The sequence below is a fragment of the Carcharodon carcharias genome, chromosome 18 (assembly GCF_017639515.1).
Source record: "Carcharodon carcharias isolate sCarCar2 chromosome 18, sCarCar2.pri, whole genome shotgun sequence".
Classification (NCBI taxonomy): Eukaryota; Metazoa; Chordata; class Chondrichthyes; order Lamniformes; family Lamnidae; genus Carcharodon; species Carcharodon carcharias.
The window spans coordinates 89,955,967-89,975,593 of NC_054484.1; the positions used below are offsets into that span (position 1 = coordinate 89,955,967).

General features: G+C 47.6%; 1 protein-coding gene across 3 annotated transcripts in view; it reads left to right on the forward strand.

Annotated features, from left to right (window-relative positions):
• The first annotated feature begins 689 nt into the window (after positions 1-689).
• Positions 690-19,627, forward strand: part of pir (pirin) — a 102,815-nt gene continuing 83,877 nt past the window's right edge. Inside the window, exons 1-3 of one of the 3 annotated variants that reach the window (XM_041211680.1) lie at positions 690-934; positions 9,353-9,474; positions 12,399-12,491. In XM_041211680.1, the coding sequence (XP_041067614.1) occupies positions 9,382-9,474; positions 12,399-12,491 (186 nt within the window). In that variant the 5' untranslated portion in view covers positions 690-934; positions 9,353-9,381. Of the gene's footprint in view, positions 935-2,559; positions 2,618-9,352; positions 9,475-12,398; positions 12,492-19,627 lie in introns of those variants that run through there. The other 2 variants (XM_041211681.1, XM_041211682.1) reach the window with 2 other exon arrangements.

Sequence of the window (19,627 nt, forward strand, 5' to 3'; positions counted from 1 at the left end):
GCAGACTCGATGGGCCGAAGGGCCTCTTCTGCACTGTGATCCTGTAATTCTGTAGATGCTGAAAATCCAAAATAAAAACAGCACTTTTGAGTTGTAGCAGGGAGAATATCCTATCACTGACCTTCCCACCCCTTTCCCTGCCTTGATTAAAAACAGCCACATCTTGAAGTATTCCCAGGAAAATAACTCTCCACAAATGCCGCTAGAGCTGCTGAGCCTTTCCAGCATTTTCTGTTTCTGTTTCATTCTATTCATTTCCTCCATGTTGTTACTCTCACAGTGAAGAAAGTTACTCTGGCTTTATATTGTGGAATTATACCTCATGAGAACCATAGCCAGCAACTTCTGGGCTGTATTTTGGCATTCAGCTCTGTCTCGTGACCATTTTAAGATGCAACGTGATCAATGCAGATAATTTGAATAACATTGCACTCTCTGCGATAGCCATTTTGAAATGTTTCTTTCAGATATTTTATGAATAAAGTATCCTTAGTTCTGATGAAGAGTCATACGGACTCGAAACGTTAACTGTATTCCTCTCTGCAGATGCTGTCAAACCTGCTGAGTTTTTCCAGATATTTTTGTTTATATTTTTAACTTCCCTGTCTCATGACGCGGTACATAATGATTGAGCCGATTCTGCTCAGTGGGAGCTCAGTTGTGGGCGGGGTGTCAGCAGGTTGTTGCAAACAAACAATGAAAGCCATCCCTTTGCGCCTGCTGTGAACTGGCAAAACTGGTTTGCCTGGCTCTGCTGAGTCATGGCCAGTGTTGATATCTCTCTCAGGTCTTTTTGTCGGCTCACCCTAAGAAGTTACTTGACTCAAGAGTCAACAGCGTAAGCTTTGCTGGCGACCTCTCTGTTTGAAACAGGTATAAAGGTGTGAAACACAGAAACCTAATGGAATGAATGCATGAAGTGGAAATAGCATTGGTGAGTAGATTGTTGCTCTGAAGAAGGGTCATATGGACTCGAAACGTTAACTCTGTTTCCCTCTGCACAGATTCAGTCAGACCTGCTGAGTTTTTCCAGCATTTTCTGTTTTTGATTGAGCAGCTTGATTGTTCACCAGGGTTTTATATTTGGAATTCTTCAACTGAGGGATGTCATATACACTAAAAACTGATTTAATTATCACTGAAAATTATTTTTGCCTGCTTTTTTTTTAAATTGCAGGTGGAGTATCTTTTATTTTGTTTAAAACACCCCAGAGGGCGGTGGGAATCTGGAACTCACTGCCTGAAAGGGTGGTAGAGGCAGAAATGCTCATAACATTTAAGAAGTATTTGGATGTGCACTTGCGATGCCATGGCATAGAAGGCTATGGGCCTAGTGCTGGAAAATGGGATCAGAATAGTTAGGTGCTTGTTTGACTGGTGCAGACTTGATGAGCCAAAGGGCCTTTTCTGTGCTGTAGGCCTCTATGACTCTATAAGAAGCATGGTAAGGTCCTGTTACCAATAGCAAACACCACTTTCTGGTATGGATGGGTATTTGCCTTTGGAGCAACAGCCTCGCAGTTACGTGTGCTCTATGGCCATGCTGCCTCTCCTAACTTGCACCCAAAAGGGCTGAGTTTTCAAGGTCCCCAGCACAGGAATAGTGACAGGGCAGGCCTGAAAATACCAATGCTGGCCAGCGTGTCAGTAGCAGGACACCATTCCTGCTGCAGGCCATTTTGGGAGAGGCGGGTTCGAGGCCCGGGAAGGCATCTGACCCCATGAGGCATGCAGGTAATTCGGCTCGGTAAGAGCTTGTTGAAGGTGAGTTGTCCAATAGGGGAGGATCAGCTGCTTGCAGGCAGGCACCCAGCAGCAGGCCCAGGGTGCCAGTGTTCCTGGCAGGCTTACAGGTCTACCCTGCCTGCCTGGGTGTCGGTACATCTGCAGGCCGTTCTGTATAGGAAATCACCCCACACATCAATGGCCTGGGCACTTTTTCTCCTTTTTTAAATAAAGCTTTTAAAAAGTGTTTTACTCCTTCTACCTAAATCAGAATCACTGATTTGTTGCAGCGCTGAAGGAGGCCATTCGACCCATCATGTCTGCAGCAGCTCTCCAAATGAGCAATTCCCTTAGTGCCATTTTCCTGCCTTCTCCCCGTAACCATGCACATTCTTCCTTTGTTTTGAATGCCTTGATTGAAACCACATTTACCACACTCAGGCAGTGCATTCCAAACCTTAACCACTTGTTGCATAAACAAGTTTTTTTCTCATATCGCTTTTGTTTTTTTTTTGCCAATTGCTTTTAATCTGTGCCCTCTCTTTCTCAATCCTTTCCCTATCTACTCTGTCCATACCCCTTATGATTTTAAATACCTCCATCAAATCTCCTCTCAGCCTTCTCTTCTCCAAGGAAAACAGTCCTGACTTCTCCAATCCAGCTTTATAACTGAAGTTCCTCATGCCTGGAACCATTCTCATGAACAAAAACAGAAATACCTGGAAAAACTCAGCAGGTCTGGCAGCATCGGTGGAGAAGAACAAAGTTGACGTTTTGAGTCCTCATGACTCTTCAACAGAACTAAGTAAAAATAGGATCTTTTCTGCACTCTCTCCAATGCCTTCACATCTTTCCTAAAGTGCGGTGCCCAGGACTGGATGCAGTATTCCAGGTGAGGCCGAACTAGTGACTTATACACATTCAAGATAAGCTCCTGGCTCTTCAAGCGTCCTCTGTGTTACTTACACTGCAGCAGGTGCTCCTCTGAAGCTGGAAGGTGATTAGCCCTCCAGCTTCAAGGGCCCATCTTCTACCCTTAATTTGTCAGGAAACTAGTCTCCTTGTCAGTGAAGGGCTCTGAAAATCTTAACTTTAATCAGTTTCCCACTGGTGTTGGGCTCCTGCCTGAAATCAGACCTGACTGTTGTTTCCAATGGCAAAAATTCAGCCCCATTCATCCATTACCCCTTTGCTCACTGATTTCAATTCCAATTCCTCCACCATTGGTGACTATGTGCCTTCAGCAGCCTGCACCCTCAGTAAAGAACACAATGAGAACGGTAGAAGGAATTTCATTGTGGGTGATCGAAACAGTGGAAATACTGAGTTAAGGGACTGCAAGGCTCTCCTCAGAGTTGCTTGCAGTTCTCCTAATAGTAGTAATTCTGGTGTGTTATAGTTCACTTGGAGAGTCAAGTTGTTGTGGCAAATACACTTTCACATGCTTATTGTAGTCTGGGGCTATGGATAGTGATGGTATATTGAGTTCCAATGTTCTTTCCATGACATGGCTGACCAGGAATCTCTCCTGCTCTTACTGCCTTCCATTGGCATGTGTTGGAAGTTAACAGTCAACCTGTTTGTCTGTGTTGTGAACACACCTTCCTTGGTCATCATGACCTGGAGTGGGACTTGAACCTGGGGCTTCAGGCTCAGAGGTAGAGACACTACCCACTACAAGAACTGCCATTGTGAAGGATCTATAAATAAAGAGCTCAGGAAAACTCAGTATGAACAAGGTGATTGTAATGGGAGGTTTTCTAGATAGGCTGGAGTAGACTGCAGAATGACTCCCATAGTGAAGGCAGTGAACTTTTAGAATGAATTCAAGTGAATTTTCTAGAGCAATACATTGCAAAGCTGGATTTAGGAATGAGCCAAGAGTCAGAATTAGTTAACAATCTGACAGGAAAGGAATGTTTTGCAAATAGCAACTGCTAATTTGATAAGAAATTTTGAGGGGGAGAAGAGAGAATCTTAAATCAAGATCTTAAGTTTCATTAAGGCCAACAGTGAAGTTATGAGGAATGAAGTGAGGGTGGGTTACTGAGCTGTTACTGGGTAAACCTACAGGCAGATAGTGCAAAATATTCACAGGCATATTTGGTACAATACAAAGCCAGTACATTCCCCTAAAAGGCAAAAGGCTCAACTTGTATAGTTAGACCGTAGCGGTCAACAAATGAGGTAAGCAACAGCACTGAGCTAAAAGAAAAGCCTTACTCAAGAGCAGGGGAATGGTCAAAAGCATCAAAAACTGAAAGGAATTAGAGGCATAAACAGGGAGTCTGGAAATAGTTTGCAAGGCACATCAGAAATTGAGAGTAAAAGTTTTTATAAATACATTGAGAAAGAGAATGGTAAAAATGTGAGTCGCTTAAAGAGCACTGCAGCAGAGAACAGAATTTATGACAGGAAATGACAGATTACTAAATGAGTACTGTGTTTTTATAGTGGAGACTGAGAGCAAAATGCCAGTGGACAAGAGGACCTGAAAATAAGTCAAGGGAAAAATTCTCAGTGGATTTAGTTAAAGTTAATTAAATGATAATGAAAAGAATAATGAAAGCTAGAATTCATATATCTCCAAAACCTGATGGTTTCTCCTTTTCCCCCGTGCACCCCTCAGAGTATGGAAAGAAGGAGGGAGGAAATAGGAGATGTGTTAGTCAAGATCTTCCAACAACCTCGATTCAGGAGTTGGGGGAACTCACCAATGTGATGTTGCTCCATTATCTAAGAAGAGGGGAAGCAGCTTGTCTGTCTGACATTAGCTGTGTTGCTGGGACAGAGGGCTGAACTTTAACCCGCAAAATGGGTGTGCTGGGGTTGGGTGAGATGTTCAAACTTTAAAAATCTCACCCCCTGCCTACCACCAGAGTTTCAAGGAGGCAGGACATAGGGCAATTCACTCCCAGGAAGCAGGCTGGCCATTTAAATACTAAAGTGGGACTGGGAGCCTCACCTTTAACCTGTCTTCCAGGTTTAACTCAGGTTTTGCAGGCCTCAAGAAACCTGATAGCTCAAGGGAGGTGAGTACAGCTTCAGGTAAGTGCCTCCCCTGGCCCTCCAAGCATCCCCACATGAGAACCCCCCTCCCCATATAAACCCCACTGCTCCCTCGTTCCGGAATTGGATCCCCTCCCACTATGTCGGGTGTGGTTCAGACTCCCATTGGGGTTGGGTATCAGATCCCCTTCCTCACACTCGCACTAGCAGCTGAACCTCTGGCCTGCTCCAAAAGGCTCCCCCAGCCATACTGAAAGATAAGCTTGTCAATCAGGCTGACTCCTGGACAGGGCACTGCAAAGCAAAACTACGTAGGTTGTGGAGGAACACCACAGCAAGTGGGGAAACCCTGACTTCTGGATTTCCTAACAGGTACTTCATCACTCACTATTCCCAGAGTGATGTGAGGGGGAGGGATCAGGCTGAGGTGTGGAGGAGGGGTAAGGCTGATGTTGGGGGCGGGGTCAGAATGATGTGAGGGGGTGGAATCAGGGTGATTTAAAAGGGATGAGTCAGGGTGATGTGCGGGGATGGGCTTAGAGTGAGGTGTGGGTGAGGGCTCAGTCTGAGGTATAGGGGAGGGGTCAGGTGATGTGAGGGGGAGGGGTCGGTGAGATTTGGGGGAAGGATCAGTGTGATACAAGGAGACGTGGTTAGGGTGATGTGAGGGGGAGGGGTCAGTCCAAGCTGTAGGGGAGGGGTCAGGGTAATGTGTAGGGAGGGGTCAGAGTGATGTAAACTGGTGGGTTCAGGGTGATGTGAAGAGGTGGGGTCGTGCTGATGTGTGGGGGAGGGTTTGGGGTGATGTGAGGGGCCGGGGTCAGGTTGAGGGTGTGGGAGAAGGGTCGGTGATGCGAGGGGGAGAGGGAGGGTTAATGGAATGAGGGTCAAGCTGATGTGAGGGGGAGAGTTTAGGGTGAGGGGGAGGGGTCAGGGTGACATGAAGGGGCAGGGTCAGTGTGATATAAAGGGGTGGGTTCAGAGTGATTTAAAGGGCTGAGGTCAGAGCGATGTGATGGGTTGGGGTCAGAGTTATGTGTGGAGGAGGGATCAGTGTAATGTGAGTGGGACGGGTCAGGATGACATGAGGGGTTGGGGTCAGGGTGATGTTAGGTGGAATGGCCTGTCTGAGTTCTGGGGGAGGGGTCCATCTGTGGTATAAGTGGGGGGGGGTGTCAGGGTGTTGTAAGAAGGATGGGTCAGCATGCTGAGGGGGTGTGGTCAGTGAAGTGAGGGGTAGAGGTCAGGGTGAAGTGAGGGGTAGAGGTCAGGGTGAAGTGAGGGGTAGAGGTCAGGGTGAAGTGAGGGGTAGAGGTTAGGGTGACGTGAGGGGTAGAGGTCAGGGTGAAGTGAGGGGTAGAGCTCAGGATGACATGAGGAATAGAGGTCAGGGTGAAGTGAGGGGCAGAAGTCACAGTGAAGTGAGGTGCAGGGGTCAGGGTGATATAAAGGGGCAGGGTGGTGTGAAGAGGCGGAGTCAGGGTTATGTGTTGTGGAGGTGCCAGTGTGCTGTGTGGGGAAGGGGTCAGGGTGATGTGAGCACAGGGTCTGGTGATTTATGGGGAGGGGTCAGGGTGATTGAAAGGGGCGGGGTCTGATCTGAGGGGTTGGGGTTAGGATCACGTGAGGGGGAGGGGTCAGGGTGATGTGAAAGGGCGGGGTCATGGTGATATGAGGCAGTGGGGTCAGGGTGATGTGAAGGTTGGGGTCAGTGTGATATGGGGGGTGGGCTCAGGGTAATTTAAAGGGGTGCGGTCAGGGTTATCTGTGAAGGCGGGATCAGTGTGACATGAGGGGCATGGGTCATGGTAACATCAGGGGTTGGGGTCAGGGTGATGTGAGGGACCGGGGTCAGGGTGACATGTGGGGTGGTCAAGTAACGTTAGGTAGAACAGTCAGTCCGAGTTGTCGGAAAGAGTGAGTCTGAGGTGTGGGGGTGGGGCCAGTGTGATGTGAGAAGGATGGGTCAGCATGATGAGGGGGAGGTGTCAGTGAGGTGAATGGTAGAGGTCAGGGTGAACTGATGTGTAGGGGCCAGACCGATTGGATAGGGAGGGGTCAGACCGATTGGATAGGGAGGGGTCAGGGCTGGTGAGAGGGAGGGGGCAGGGTGACGTGAGGGGGTTGGGTCAGGGTTATGTGGGGGAGGGATCAGTGTGATCTGAGGGGTGGGCTCAGTGTTATGAATGGGGGAGGAGTGAGCATGTTGACTGGAGGTGGTCATGGTGATGTTAGGTGGAGTGGTCAGTTTGAGGTTTTGGGGAGGTGATGTGAGGAGGAGGGTCAGGATGATGTGTTGGTGAGGGGTCATATCTGGGGAAGGGGTCAGGGTGATGTGAAGGGGGGGTGTCAGGGTGATGTATGGGGGTGGGGCCAGTGTGATGTGCGACGTGGGATCAGGGTGATGTGAGGGGACAGGATCAGGGTGATATGAGGGGTTGGGGTCAGAGCGACATAAGGGACTGGGGCCAGGGTGATGTGTAGAGATGGTCAAGTGATGTTTGGTGGTGTGGTCAGTCTGAGATGTGGGGGAGCGGTCAGTCTGAGGTGTGGGGAAGGAGTCAGGATGAAGTGAGGGGGGCATCAGGGTGAATTGAGGGGGGTGTCAGGGTGATGTGAGGGGGAGGAGTCACCCTGAGGTGAGGGGTAGGGGTCAGAGTGAAGTGAAGGGAATGGGTCAATCCAAGGTGTGGGGGAGGGGTCAGTCTGAGGTGTGGGGGAGGGGTCAGGTTAAAGTGAGGTTGCGGGGTTAGCGTGACTTTAGGTGGAGGGACCAGTCTGAAATGTGGGGGTTGGATCAGTCTGAAGTGTAGGGTAGAGGTCAGAGTGATGCGAGAAGGATGGGTCAGGGTTAAGTGACAGGGAGGCGTCAGGGGGACGGGATGGGGAAGTGTCAGGGTGATATGTGGGGGAGGGGTCAGGGTGATGTGAAGGGGAAGAGTCAGGGTGATAGGTGGGGGAGGGATCAAGGTGACGTGAGGTGGAGGGATCAGGGTGATGTGAAAGGGAGGGGTCAGGGTGATGTGAGGGGGAGGGGTCAGGGTGATGTGAGGGGGAGGCGTTAGGGTGATGTGAAGGGGAGGGGTCAGGGTGATGTGAGGGGGAGGGGTCAGGGTGATGTGAGGGGAAGGCGTTAGGGTGATGTGAGGGGGAGGCGTTAGGGTGATGTGAAGGGGAGGTGTCAGGGTGATGTGAGGGGAAGGGGTCAGGGTGATGTGAGGGGGAGGGGTCAGGGTGATGTCAGGGAGGGGTCAGGGTGATGTGAGGGGGAGGGGTCAGGGTGATGTCAGGGGGAGGGGTCAGGGTGATGTCAGGGAGGGGTCAGGGTGATGTGAGTGGGAGGTGTCAGGGTGATGTGAGGGGGTGGGGTCAGGGCGATGTGAGGGGGCGGGGTCAGGGTGATGTTTTTGGGTGGTCATGGTGATGTTAGCTGGGGTGGTCAGTCTGAGGTATAGGGGCGGCATCAGGGTGATACTAGGAGGGGTCAGTGAGGTGTGGGGGTGTGTTGTTGAAGTATGGAGGTGTCAGGGACAAGTGAGGGGGAGGTGTCAGGGTGATGGGAGGGGGAGGGGCAAGTGATGGGGAAGGGTCAGGGTGATGGGAGGGGGTGGGGTCAGGGGAAGGGATGGGGAGGGGTCAGGGTGATGGGGGAGGGGTCAGGGTGATGGGAGGGCAGGGCTGAGGATGATGTGTGAGCGTGGTCATGATGATGTTAAGTGCAGGGGTCAAGGTTAAGTGAAAGCGAAGGGTCAGGGTGAGCTGAGGGGAAGGGGTCATGGTGATGCAAGGGGAGGGGTCAGCCTGAGGTATGGGGAAGGGGTCAGGGTGGTATGAAAATGCAGGGTCAGTGAAATGTGGGTGTGGGGTCAGAGTGAAGTGAGGTCTAAGGGTCAGGGTGATGTGTGGTGGAGAGGTCAGCCTATCTTTGGGGGAGGGTTCAGGGTGATGTGAGGGGTTGGGGTCATTGTGATGTGATGGGGAGTGGTCAGGGTGATGTGAGGGGTTGGGGTCATTGTGATGTGATGGGGAGTGGTCAGGGTGATGTGAGGGGGTGGTTTCAGGAGATATTAAGGGAGGGATCAATGTGATGTGAGGGGGTGGGTAGTGAAGCCTCTCACCTCCGTATCTCTAACATATTCCAGCTCCACAGCCCTGCGTGATATCTGTGCTCCTCTGACTCTGGATCATCCTGATTTTAATCATTCCAGCTTCAGCCTGCTGCCTAGGCCCTCCCCTCTGGAAACCGTTTCCTAATTCTCTCCCTCTGACTCTCTTCCTTTATGATGCTCCAAGGAACCTATCTCTTTGAGCAAGCCATAAATATATCCTGATGTGGCTCTGTAGTTTCATTGACGTTGCTATTTTCTTAGCAACTTGGCATGTTTTATCAAATTAAATGCACAATATAGATATAAATTGTTTTTGTGTTTATTGCGTAGTCTTTTATGTGTTCACAATGCATCCACTGGAGCCTTTAAATATCAATTGAACTATCATTACATATGCATTGTATTTGTTATTTTTTAAGTAGAAATTCTTTTTAATGTATTTCAATGGTTCCTAAATGCTTTAAAAATGGACTGTTAATTAAGAATATCTGTTTCCTGATTTACTGTAGATTGAAACTATCTCATTCCAAAGGGCACTATGTCTAGTCGAAAAATAACACAAGTAGTTCTGGCTGTAGAGCAGCCTGAAGGTGTTGGTGCACGAGTTCGAAGAAGTATTGGGCGGCAGGAGGTAAGTCCCACTCTTAAACTGTCCTGTAGCAAATCAAAGGATATTAGAGCTTAATTTTTTTATCACATATCTTAAATTTTAACAATCATTTCTTAAATTGTAACAATCATTTATTGCTTGTAATGCATGATTCACTAATGCAAATTCAATTAAAGTTGAAGGAAACAGTGACAGCGAGCTGACACGTTGTCCTTACACCCTTTGGGGACCTGACTTAACCAGCATAAATCGATGGAATTAACGTCTACGTTTTTACAACTGTTCAGATACTAAGGGAACAGCTTGGGAAGCCTCTATCGAGTCCCCAGTGCAGTTCAATCTCTCTATAATCCAGAAACAAATTGTTGGGCTCAGGTCAAACCGACAGCTGGATTTGAATTGGGAATGTGAACCTCAAGCGACAGCTGGCAGTCCACATTAGAAATTCAGACATAAATTCCAAGTTTAAACGGATAGGAATATTGTGGAGCAGATGTCCAGCTTTCCCATTTGTCCTCCCAGCTCACTGGGAATTTAAAACATTCGCACGAGGTTGGTGATTCAGGCATTTTGTGTTGTTCGGCCCTTTGACTATGAAGCTGACTTCAATCGGAGCTTTTCCTGAGAAGCATACATGTGCTTTCTAGTATAAGTCCCTGCTGTCAGATGAGGGACAAGAACCAATCTACTTGTCCCACCCCACCCTCCCACCCCCCTTAAACCAGCTTATATTTCACCTCTCTTCTATTTTTCCTTAGTTCTGTTGAAGAGTCATACGGACTCGAATGCTAACTGTGTTCCTCTCCGCAGATGCTGTCAGACATGCTGAGTTTTTCCAGGTATTTTTATTTTTGTTTTTGTTTTGGATTTCCAGCATCTGCTGTTTTTTTGCTTTTATCTTAGTGTTTAATTGACTGCCACTTCTCTTCAAGGAATGCCTACCTTGAAGAAGTATTGCTCTTCTCTCCGACAGGATTTCTGCCTTTCTCTTTTGCCTTGTTACATCTTTTGGCAATCTCCACCTATCACTGGCCCTCTATCCAGCTCTACTTGTCTCACCCCCCGCCCCTTAAACCAGCTTATATTTCACCTCTCTTCTATTTTTCCTTATTTCTGTTGAAGAGTCATACAGACTCAAAACATTAACTGTGTTCCTCTCCGCAGATGCTGTCAGACCTGCTGAGTTTTTCCAGGTAATTTTATTTTTGTTTTTATTTTGACTTTGTACCCTTTCCATCACAGCCCAGGAGTGTTGAGGACCACTGAGGAACCCTACGGCCACCCTGACCAGTAATGGTTATTAGACCATTAGGCCATGCCCAATGGATCCAATGCCAGGAATGGAATGTGAGCCAATGCTGGAATAATGATGGGTTGTTCCCAACAAGGCAGCCCCTTGTAATTATCCTGTAAATTAATCAGCACAATTCACAGAATGATGAGACACGCTTTTTCATTTGCGAACCTCCAGCATGCTACTCAATTTACATTCCTTCATTGTTTGCTTCACATCCATTGCCCTTCTCTCATTGTTACTTTTAAGAATGGATTTGCATATTAATTGCCCATTAAACTCACTGCAGAAAGTTAAGTCAGTGTTTAAGGTGTAAGTACTTTTATAATGACATGGTAACAGCTAATACAATCCCAATCAACCCTCTGGCTCAGAAAGTTATTGTTCTGGAGTTTAATTTCTTCAAATAATGAATTCCTTTAGAGATTTCAAAAATGCAACATTTTAAATTTATTTCTTAATTTTCCTTTCTGTCTCTTTTGCTCTCTCTCTCTCTCTCTAATCCAATTTTATTCTCTTTGGTTGGATTTTACCAGTCCTCTGGAGACAGGCTGGGAGGTGAGAGGCCTCATAAAATGGCCATTCAGGAGGGGCACTCAACACCATTCTGTCCACTGCCATGGGATGTTCTTAATGGGGGGATCAACAGCAGCAGGGCTGCCCGTTGACTGAATGTGGGCCACATCCCCCCTCCTGCCAGCATTTTACCAGCGTCGGAAGATGCTGCTGCTGCATTTGGTGAACCCTGGCAACCTCCCAGTGGGTTACCATGAGCCAATGGAGGGGCTCTCGGCAGTAATGGCCGCCCCTCCAGTACTCCAGATCCGCTGCTGGAGGATGCACTCCCCCCACCAACACCCGCCCCCCCCACACCCCACAACAATTGTCGGGGACTCCCTACTTGCCTTGAACCAGCATAGTTAAAAAGAACCTACCCTCATTTTGAGGGTGCCTCTCCCTACAGCCTCAGCAATGGCCACCTCTATCAGTGCTGCTGCCAAGCTGCTGGCCCTCTGATTGGGCCGGCCACTCTGAAGCCCTGCTCATCATCACACACATCACACCAGGATGTCATGCCAGCACATCACACCAAGACATCCCATAATGTCCCAGCACATAACCCCAGCCTAGTACTCAGCACATCAGATCAGTACCAATCAATCTTTCAGACCTTGGACTGGAAAGGTGTAAATTGTAAGAACATAAGAAATAGGAGCAGGAGTAGGCCACTTGGGCCCTTGGGCTTGCTCCACCGTTTATGGCTGAGCTGATTGTGGCCTTAACTCCACGTTCCTGTCTGCTCCCCATAGCCCTTGACTTCCTTACAGATCAAAAGTCTGTCTAACTCAGCCATGATTATATTCAATGACCCAGCCTCCACTGCTCTTTGGGGTAGAGAATTCTCAAATTGATACCTATTTGATTATTGCTGCAATGTTTGTGCATCTGCAGAATTCAGGACATGGCTTTCTTGCAGTCCACAGACTGGTTTCACAGGCTGCTCTATGTATGAAGTGATTGTGGGGACAGAGCTTACGGTGCTAACTATTTCACAAATCAGTTCTGGATTCACCGCTCAGTTAGTTTAATCAGCACACATTATATCACACGTGTTGTCTTGGTATTGCTAAACAATTCTTATTATTGACAGCTAAAAAACTTGGACCCATTCTTGATGATGGATGAATTTAAAGTTTCCAAGCCTGCAGGGTTTCCTGACCATCCTCACAGAGGATTTGAAACTGTGAGTGAATCGTTTTTTTCCTATTTACACATTTTTCATTAGTATAATAGAATTATAGAAACATACAACACAGGAGAGCATTCGGCCCATTGTACCCTGTGCTGGCTTATTGAAAGGGCTATCCCATTACTCCACCTTCCCTGCACTTTCCCTATTGTCCTGCGAAATCTTCCCCTTCAAGTTTTGCTTAGTGCTGTAAAAAAATTCCCTTTTGAAATTTATTATTGAATTTGCATCTGCTTACCTTTCAAACAATGCAGCCCAGATCACAGCAACAGGATGGATAAAAGAAAATAGGTTGTAACATCCGAGCTTTCCATTTGGGGGGGGTACCTCAAAGATGCGCTGGGGAATCCCTCTCGGAATTTCAAAGATCAGGGATTTCACAGCAATTGCCCAGAAGTGCACACTTCCTCTGGGCAACTGTCCTGTGCTGGAAACCATCCAAAAATCCAATTTAAATCGCAAACTTCGGATGGTGCCAGCTGTGTAACACAAATAATTACTCAGAGAAAGTTAGGAGAATTAAAACCGTTTCTAACTTCTGGGTAACTCTTGAAAAGATACAGACTGGCCCACACCACGGGACTCCCTATCCCAACCCCCTGCCCCCCCAGAGGGGTCTTGCCCCACCCTTTGACTGCCTTCCCTCCAACCCCAATGTGGTATTACCCACCTTTCCTGTCCCAATTCCCCATGGGCTTATCCCCGACCCGACTCGGTCCACCCATTCTGGAAGGCCCGAGTCACCCCACCCCCCCCCACCGACTTGACCCAACCCCCCATAGGTCCAGCCCCTCCTTCGAACTGATCCAACACTCCCCCTCCCCCCGCCCCACTCAGGCCTACGTCCCCCTGACCTCACTCAACTCCCCACCCGCAGTTCCGAACCCTCCCCTCTGCAGACCCTACCTCCCTCCCAACCAGCCCAGGACTCCTTCCCGACCTCTGACACCCCCCCACCCAGATGTCCTCCCCAATCACTATCATCCCTAATGTTCAATCCACCATCCCAACCTCCAATCTTCGACCCGCCAACCACCCAATATCCGATCTCCCCACCCCCCAACTGATGTCTGACCACCCTCACCGCACCCCCCCTCACTCCCGATGTCCGCCCCATCCCCAACCCGACCTCCAATGCTTCCCCCACTCCCCCTCCAAATCCTATCCACTTGCCTTCCCCTTGGCCTGTCAATTTTAATTGGATCTTTAAATTTACCTGGTTTACAGCAGCTAATGCTGTAACAAAGGGGGCATATCCTACTTCAATCCGACTCTGCTGGAGTGTGACGCTGGGCTTCAGAGACAGCTGCATTGCCTGGATCTGGCCTGAATCAGAAGGTCGGGCAAGACAGGCACGGAAGAAATTTAGTGTAAGTAATTGGGCACGGATTGGCAATCTGACACTGGTTGCCACTCCGAGGAAGTTACGGCCCAGTGTTGGCTCTATGATTTGGCAATTATCTTAAATTTGTGCCTTCTGGTTATTGACCCTTGTGCTACTGGAAACAATTTCTCCTTATTTACTCGATCAAAACCCTTCAAGATTTTGAATACCTGCATCAAGTCTCCCTATAGCCTTCACTTCTCTCAGGAGAACAATCCCAGTTTCCCCATCTCTCCACATAACTGAAGCCCTTCATAAGAGCACAGGAAAAAGGAGCAGAAGTAGACCATATGGCCTGTTTTGTCTGCTCCTGCATTCAATATAATGATGGCTGATCTTTGGTTTCAACTCCATTTTCCCACCCGCTCCCCATACCCCTTGACTCCCTCAGAGAAATCTGTCTATTCCGGCCTTAAACCTATTCAACAATGGGGAATCCCACAACCCTCTGGGTTGGAGAATTCCAAAGAATCACAACCCTTCAAGTGAAGAAATTTCTCCTCATCTCAGTCCTAAATGATCAGTTCCTGAGGCTGTGTCTCCGTGTTCTAGATTCCCTCAGTGTCTACCCTGTTAAGCCCCTTCAGAATCATGTATGTTTCAATCAGATCACTTCTCATTCTTCTAAGCTCCAGCCAATGTAGACCCATCTTACTCAGCCTCTCTGCATAGGACAACACTGTCATCTAGTGAACCTCCGCTGTAAAACCTCCAATGCATGTATATCCTTCCATAAATATGGAGACCAAAACTGCACACAGTATTCCAGATGTTGTTGTAATGTATTTGTCCATTCCTGCGACCCACCCCATGAGATCTTTGAATACCTGACCCTGACAATGGACCTGCCACCTTCCGAATCCAACTGCCCCTTATGACTGTGAATGTTCAGTCCATCACCCTCCATTTGACTCCAACATTGACAGCACCAACCCTGTCCCTTAGGCTCCCATCATTCACCTTTCCATCCCTGCCTGGAACTGCTCCCCCTGCCTTACAGGACCACCATACTCAGAACGCTAGGCCCTTCCCTCCTCTGCATCTGCCTGCACCTGAATTCCTACCTTTCCACACACCTGTCTCCTTGTTCACAGAGTTCAACATGGACAACCACTTACCTTAGACACAACTACACAAAGCTGACTGGTGTACGCCACCTTTAGATGAATAAACCGGGTGTCATGAGTTTCTCGTGTGCCACTAACTTTATCCTGAGGGTAGAGCTTTATTAAGACCTGATTCACACTAATGAGTATTCATGGCATGCAACAATATTACAAGTATGGACCCACGTGAGGCTCGACACGCCACAAACACACGGAGACTTTATCTCTGCATCTCAAACCACCATCGGGAAATCAAAATTTTGTATCCTGTCTAACTGAGTCACAGTGCAAGCCACGATTCCCGCCCTTGTTGGCTTCATGAAATCCACCTGACCATACCCTCCCGGCGCCCCCCCCCCCAACGCCCCGAGTGTCTACATAAATTGTGTCTGTAACTTCACTTATTCATGCTGGACTGTGTTCATAATGAGGATTGTTTTAAATTATACATAAACTAGAAGGGTTTAACCCAGTGTGGGCGCTTTATGTTATTCAGGGGCCCCATTGGGATCTGAGACGAATAAATCTAGTATTCAGAATGTGTACTGACTCATTCCTTTTATAAATGTGGGACTAAATTATAGCCAAGTTGTTGTAATTGGCTCCATTCTGATTAGAGAGGAATGCTTACAGTTATAGTAATGTGTATGCTGTTTGAATACAACTTTTCAGAATGTTTATTCTCAGGATGTGGGCATTGCTGGAAAGGCTGGCATTTATTGCCCATCCCTAATTGCCCTGAAAAAGCAGGTGGTCTCTGTGAACGACTGGTGGTGAAGGTGCCTCCATGATGCTGTTGGTGGGACATTTCAATGTGTTTACCCAGTGACAGTCTAGGACCTGTGACATATCTTCCAATGAGTATGGTGCGTGACTTGGGGAACTCAGAAGTATTCCCATGACCTTACTACTCATATAAAAGCAAAATACTGCGGATGCTGGAAATCTAGAACAAAAAAAAATACCTGGAAAAACTCAGCAGGTCTGACAGCGGAGAGGGACACAGTTAACATTTCGAGTCTGAATGACTCTTCATCAGAACTAAGGAAAAGTAGAAAAGAGGTGAATATAAGCTGGTTTAAGTGGGGAGGGGGGGAACAGGTGGGGCTGGATAGAGGGCCAGTGATAGGTAGAGATAACCAAAAGATGTCATAGACAAAAGTACAAAGAGGTGTTGATGGTGGTGATATTAGCTAAGAAATGTGCTATTGAGACACTAAGGGTAGAAAGCAGGACAAGCAAGGTACAGATAGTGGGGGGAGATCGAAATAGGCTAAAATGTGGAGATAAAACAATGGATGGAAATACATTTAAAATTAATGGAAATAGGTGGGAAAAGAAAAATCCATATAAATTATTGGAAAAGGGAGATCGGAAAGGGGGTAGGGAAGGAGGAGAGAGTTCATGATCTAAAGTTGCTGAACTCAATATTCAGTCTGGAAGGCTGTAAAGTACCTAGTCGGAAGATGAGGTACTGTTCCTCCAGTTTGCGTTGAGTTTCACTGGAACATTGCAGCAGGCCAAGGACGGACATGTGGGCATGAGACCAGGGTGTTGTGTTGAAATGGCAAGTGACAGGGAGGTCTGGGTCATGCTTGCGGACAGACCGAAGGTGTTCCGCAAAGCGGTCACCCAGTCTGCGTTTGGTCTCTCCAATGTAGAGGAAACCACATTGGGTGCAGCGAATGCAGTAGACTAAATTGAGGGAAGTGCAAGTAAAATGCTGCTTCACTTCAAAGGAGTGTTTGGACAGTGAGGAGGGGGGAAGTAAAGGGGCAGGTGTTGCACCTTCTGTGGTTGCATGGGAAGGTGCCATGGGAGGGGGTTGAGGTATAGGGGGTGATGGAGGAGCAGACCAGGGTGTTCTGGAGGGAACGATCCCTGTGGAATGCCGCCGGGTGGGGTGAAGGGAAGATGTGTTTGGTGGTGGCATCATGCTGGAGTTGGCGGAAATGGCGGAGGATGATCCTTTGAATGCGGAGGCTGGTGGAGTGATATGTGAAGACAAGGGGGACCCTATCATGGTTCTGGGAGGGAGAGGAAGGTGTGAGGGCGGATGGGCGGGAGATGGGCCGGACACGGTTGAAGGCCCTGTCAACCACCATGGGTGGAACACCTCGGTTAAGGAAGAAGGAAGACATATCAGAGGTATTGTTTTTGAAAGTGGCATCATCAGAACAGATGCGACGGAGGCGAAGGAACTAAGAGATTGGGTTGGAATTCTTACAGGAAGCAGGGTGTGAGGAGCTGTAGTTAAGGTAGCTGTGGGAGTCAGTAGGCTTGTAATGAATATTGGTAGACAGTCTATCACCAGAAATTGAGACTGAGAGGTCAAGGAAGGGAAGGGAAGTGTCAGTGATGGACCACGTGAAAATGAAGGAGGGATGGAAATAAGAAGCAAAATTAATAAATTTTTCCAGATCCAGACGAGGCCGGGGCTGGGATTGGAAGACAGGATCGGGACAGAGGGACGGGCAGGTGTGGAGGGTCCTGGATGGGCGTTGGTGTCAATGAGTTGTTGGAGCTTGCATTCCTTTGCATCTGGAAGAAAGAGGCAAAGTTTCTTGTTGAGGCGTTGCATGAGACGAAAAATAAAATGAAGGTGGGGGCAAGGATAGTTAAGAAATAGGGTGCGCCGATGCTGCTGGAGGGAGAGGTCGAGTGTGTTCATATGGCGGTGCATGGCACTAAGTGTGATCTCAGGATGCGACGAGAACAGCAGTCCGAGGAGCGTTGTATGTCCCGGAGATACCTGTAATCCTGGGTGGGTTTGAAACATGAAGGGTGGAACTTTAGTTGGAATCCACGTGGGGTAAGTTGGAGATGGAGACAGTCACTGAGGAATGAAATATGGCAATGAAAGCAAGTTTTAGTAAACACCTTGTCAAACACCAGGAGAGAAATGGAAAGCAATGAAGGTGAACAGGGCAAAAGAGAGAGGCAAAAATCCTTTCGGAGAGAAGAACAATACTTCTTCAAGGTAGACATTCCTTGAAGAGAGGGTGGCAGTCAAATTAAACACTAAGATAAAAGCAAAATACTGCAGATGCTGGAAATCTAGAACAAAAACAAAAATACCTGGAAAAACTCAGCAGGCCTGACAGCATCTGCGGAGAGGGATACAGTTGACGTTTCAAGTCCGTATGACTCTTCATCAGAACTAAGGAAAAATAGAAAAGAGGTGAAATATAAGATGGTTTAAAGGGGGATGGGACAGGTAGAGCTGGATAGAGGGCCAGTGATAGGTGGAGATTGCCAAAAGATGTCATAGACAAAAGGACAAAGAGGTGTTGACGGTGGTGATATTAGCAAAGAAATGTGCTAATGGGGACATTAAGGGTAGAAAGCAGGACAAGCAAGGGACAGATAGCCCTAGTGGGGGTGGGGTGGGGGGTATCGAAATAGGCTAAAAGGTAGAGATAAAACAATGGATGGAAATACATTTAAAAATAATGGAAATAGGTGGACTCTTGTCTATTTTGGTAGCTGAGGGATTGGGAGTTGGTGTAAATTTGGTGTATTTCCTGCAGATGGTATATACCACAGCCACATTGTGCTGTTGCGGGGAGATGGGGGGGAGGGATTTGGTGTTGCTGTTTAGGTCCAGTGGTAGTGGTGCCAATGAAGAGAACTTGATGATGATAAAGTTTTTTGAATGTTGTGGCTGATCCACACATCCAGATGGCTGGTCCACATGCCCTCACACTTGGATTTTGTAGATGGTGATGAGGTTTTGAGGGGCCAAGAGGTGAGCCCCTCATCAAAGAATCCTCAGGCTCTGCCCAACATTTGTAGCTGCAATGTTGATATGACTGATCCACCAGTGGAACATCTAATCAGTGGTGACCCCCCAGAGTATTATTGATTGGGTTCTCAGCGAGGTTGCTGCCATTCAGGGTCCCTTTTCATTGGAGATGGCATTTACAAGGCACTGATTTGTTATTAATATTACCTGCCAATTATCAGCTCCAGCCTGGATGTTGTCCAGGTTTTGCTGTAGGCAGTTGTAGCCTGCTGTTTAGCTGTTTATTTCTAGCACAATTACATCACCTACTGTTTTTCCAAAATGGTATCCCTTTCCATGCATCTCTGTCACTCTCTGCCCTTATCTGTCTCTGTCTGGTCTCACTCAAACTGTTTCCTCTCTCTTTCTCCTGCCCCCCTCTGTCTCGTGCTCTCTGTCGCTGTTTGTCTCTTCTTTTCCTTCCTCTGTCTATCTTTTCCTCCCAGTCTCTCTCCCTGTTTCTCTCTTCCTCTCTCTCTCCGTCACTACGCATCCCTATCTCCTTGTGTGTGCCTCCCTCTAGCCTTGGTGGCCATCTCTCTCTGTCTCACTATCTCATTAAATAAATAGCGTATGTGTGCAGCAGCAATATTAAAGGGACTAATGTTCACTCAAGAATCCACTAAAAATATGAGAAGTAGATTGACCAGTAACTTTGTTCTGTATAAAGGTTTAGTATAAAATTATTTTTGAAATGAACAGTTGGTTTGTGGAATGTTAGCCTGTTTAATGAGCGCCACCATAAGCAAGTTCTATCTGAAAGTGCAGCAGACTGGCAATACAAAGTTTGTTTCTAAAAATGCTTTATCAAAACATATTATACTTTGAAACTAAAATGAGTGCGTGTCACCTCGAG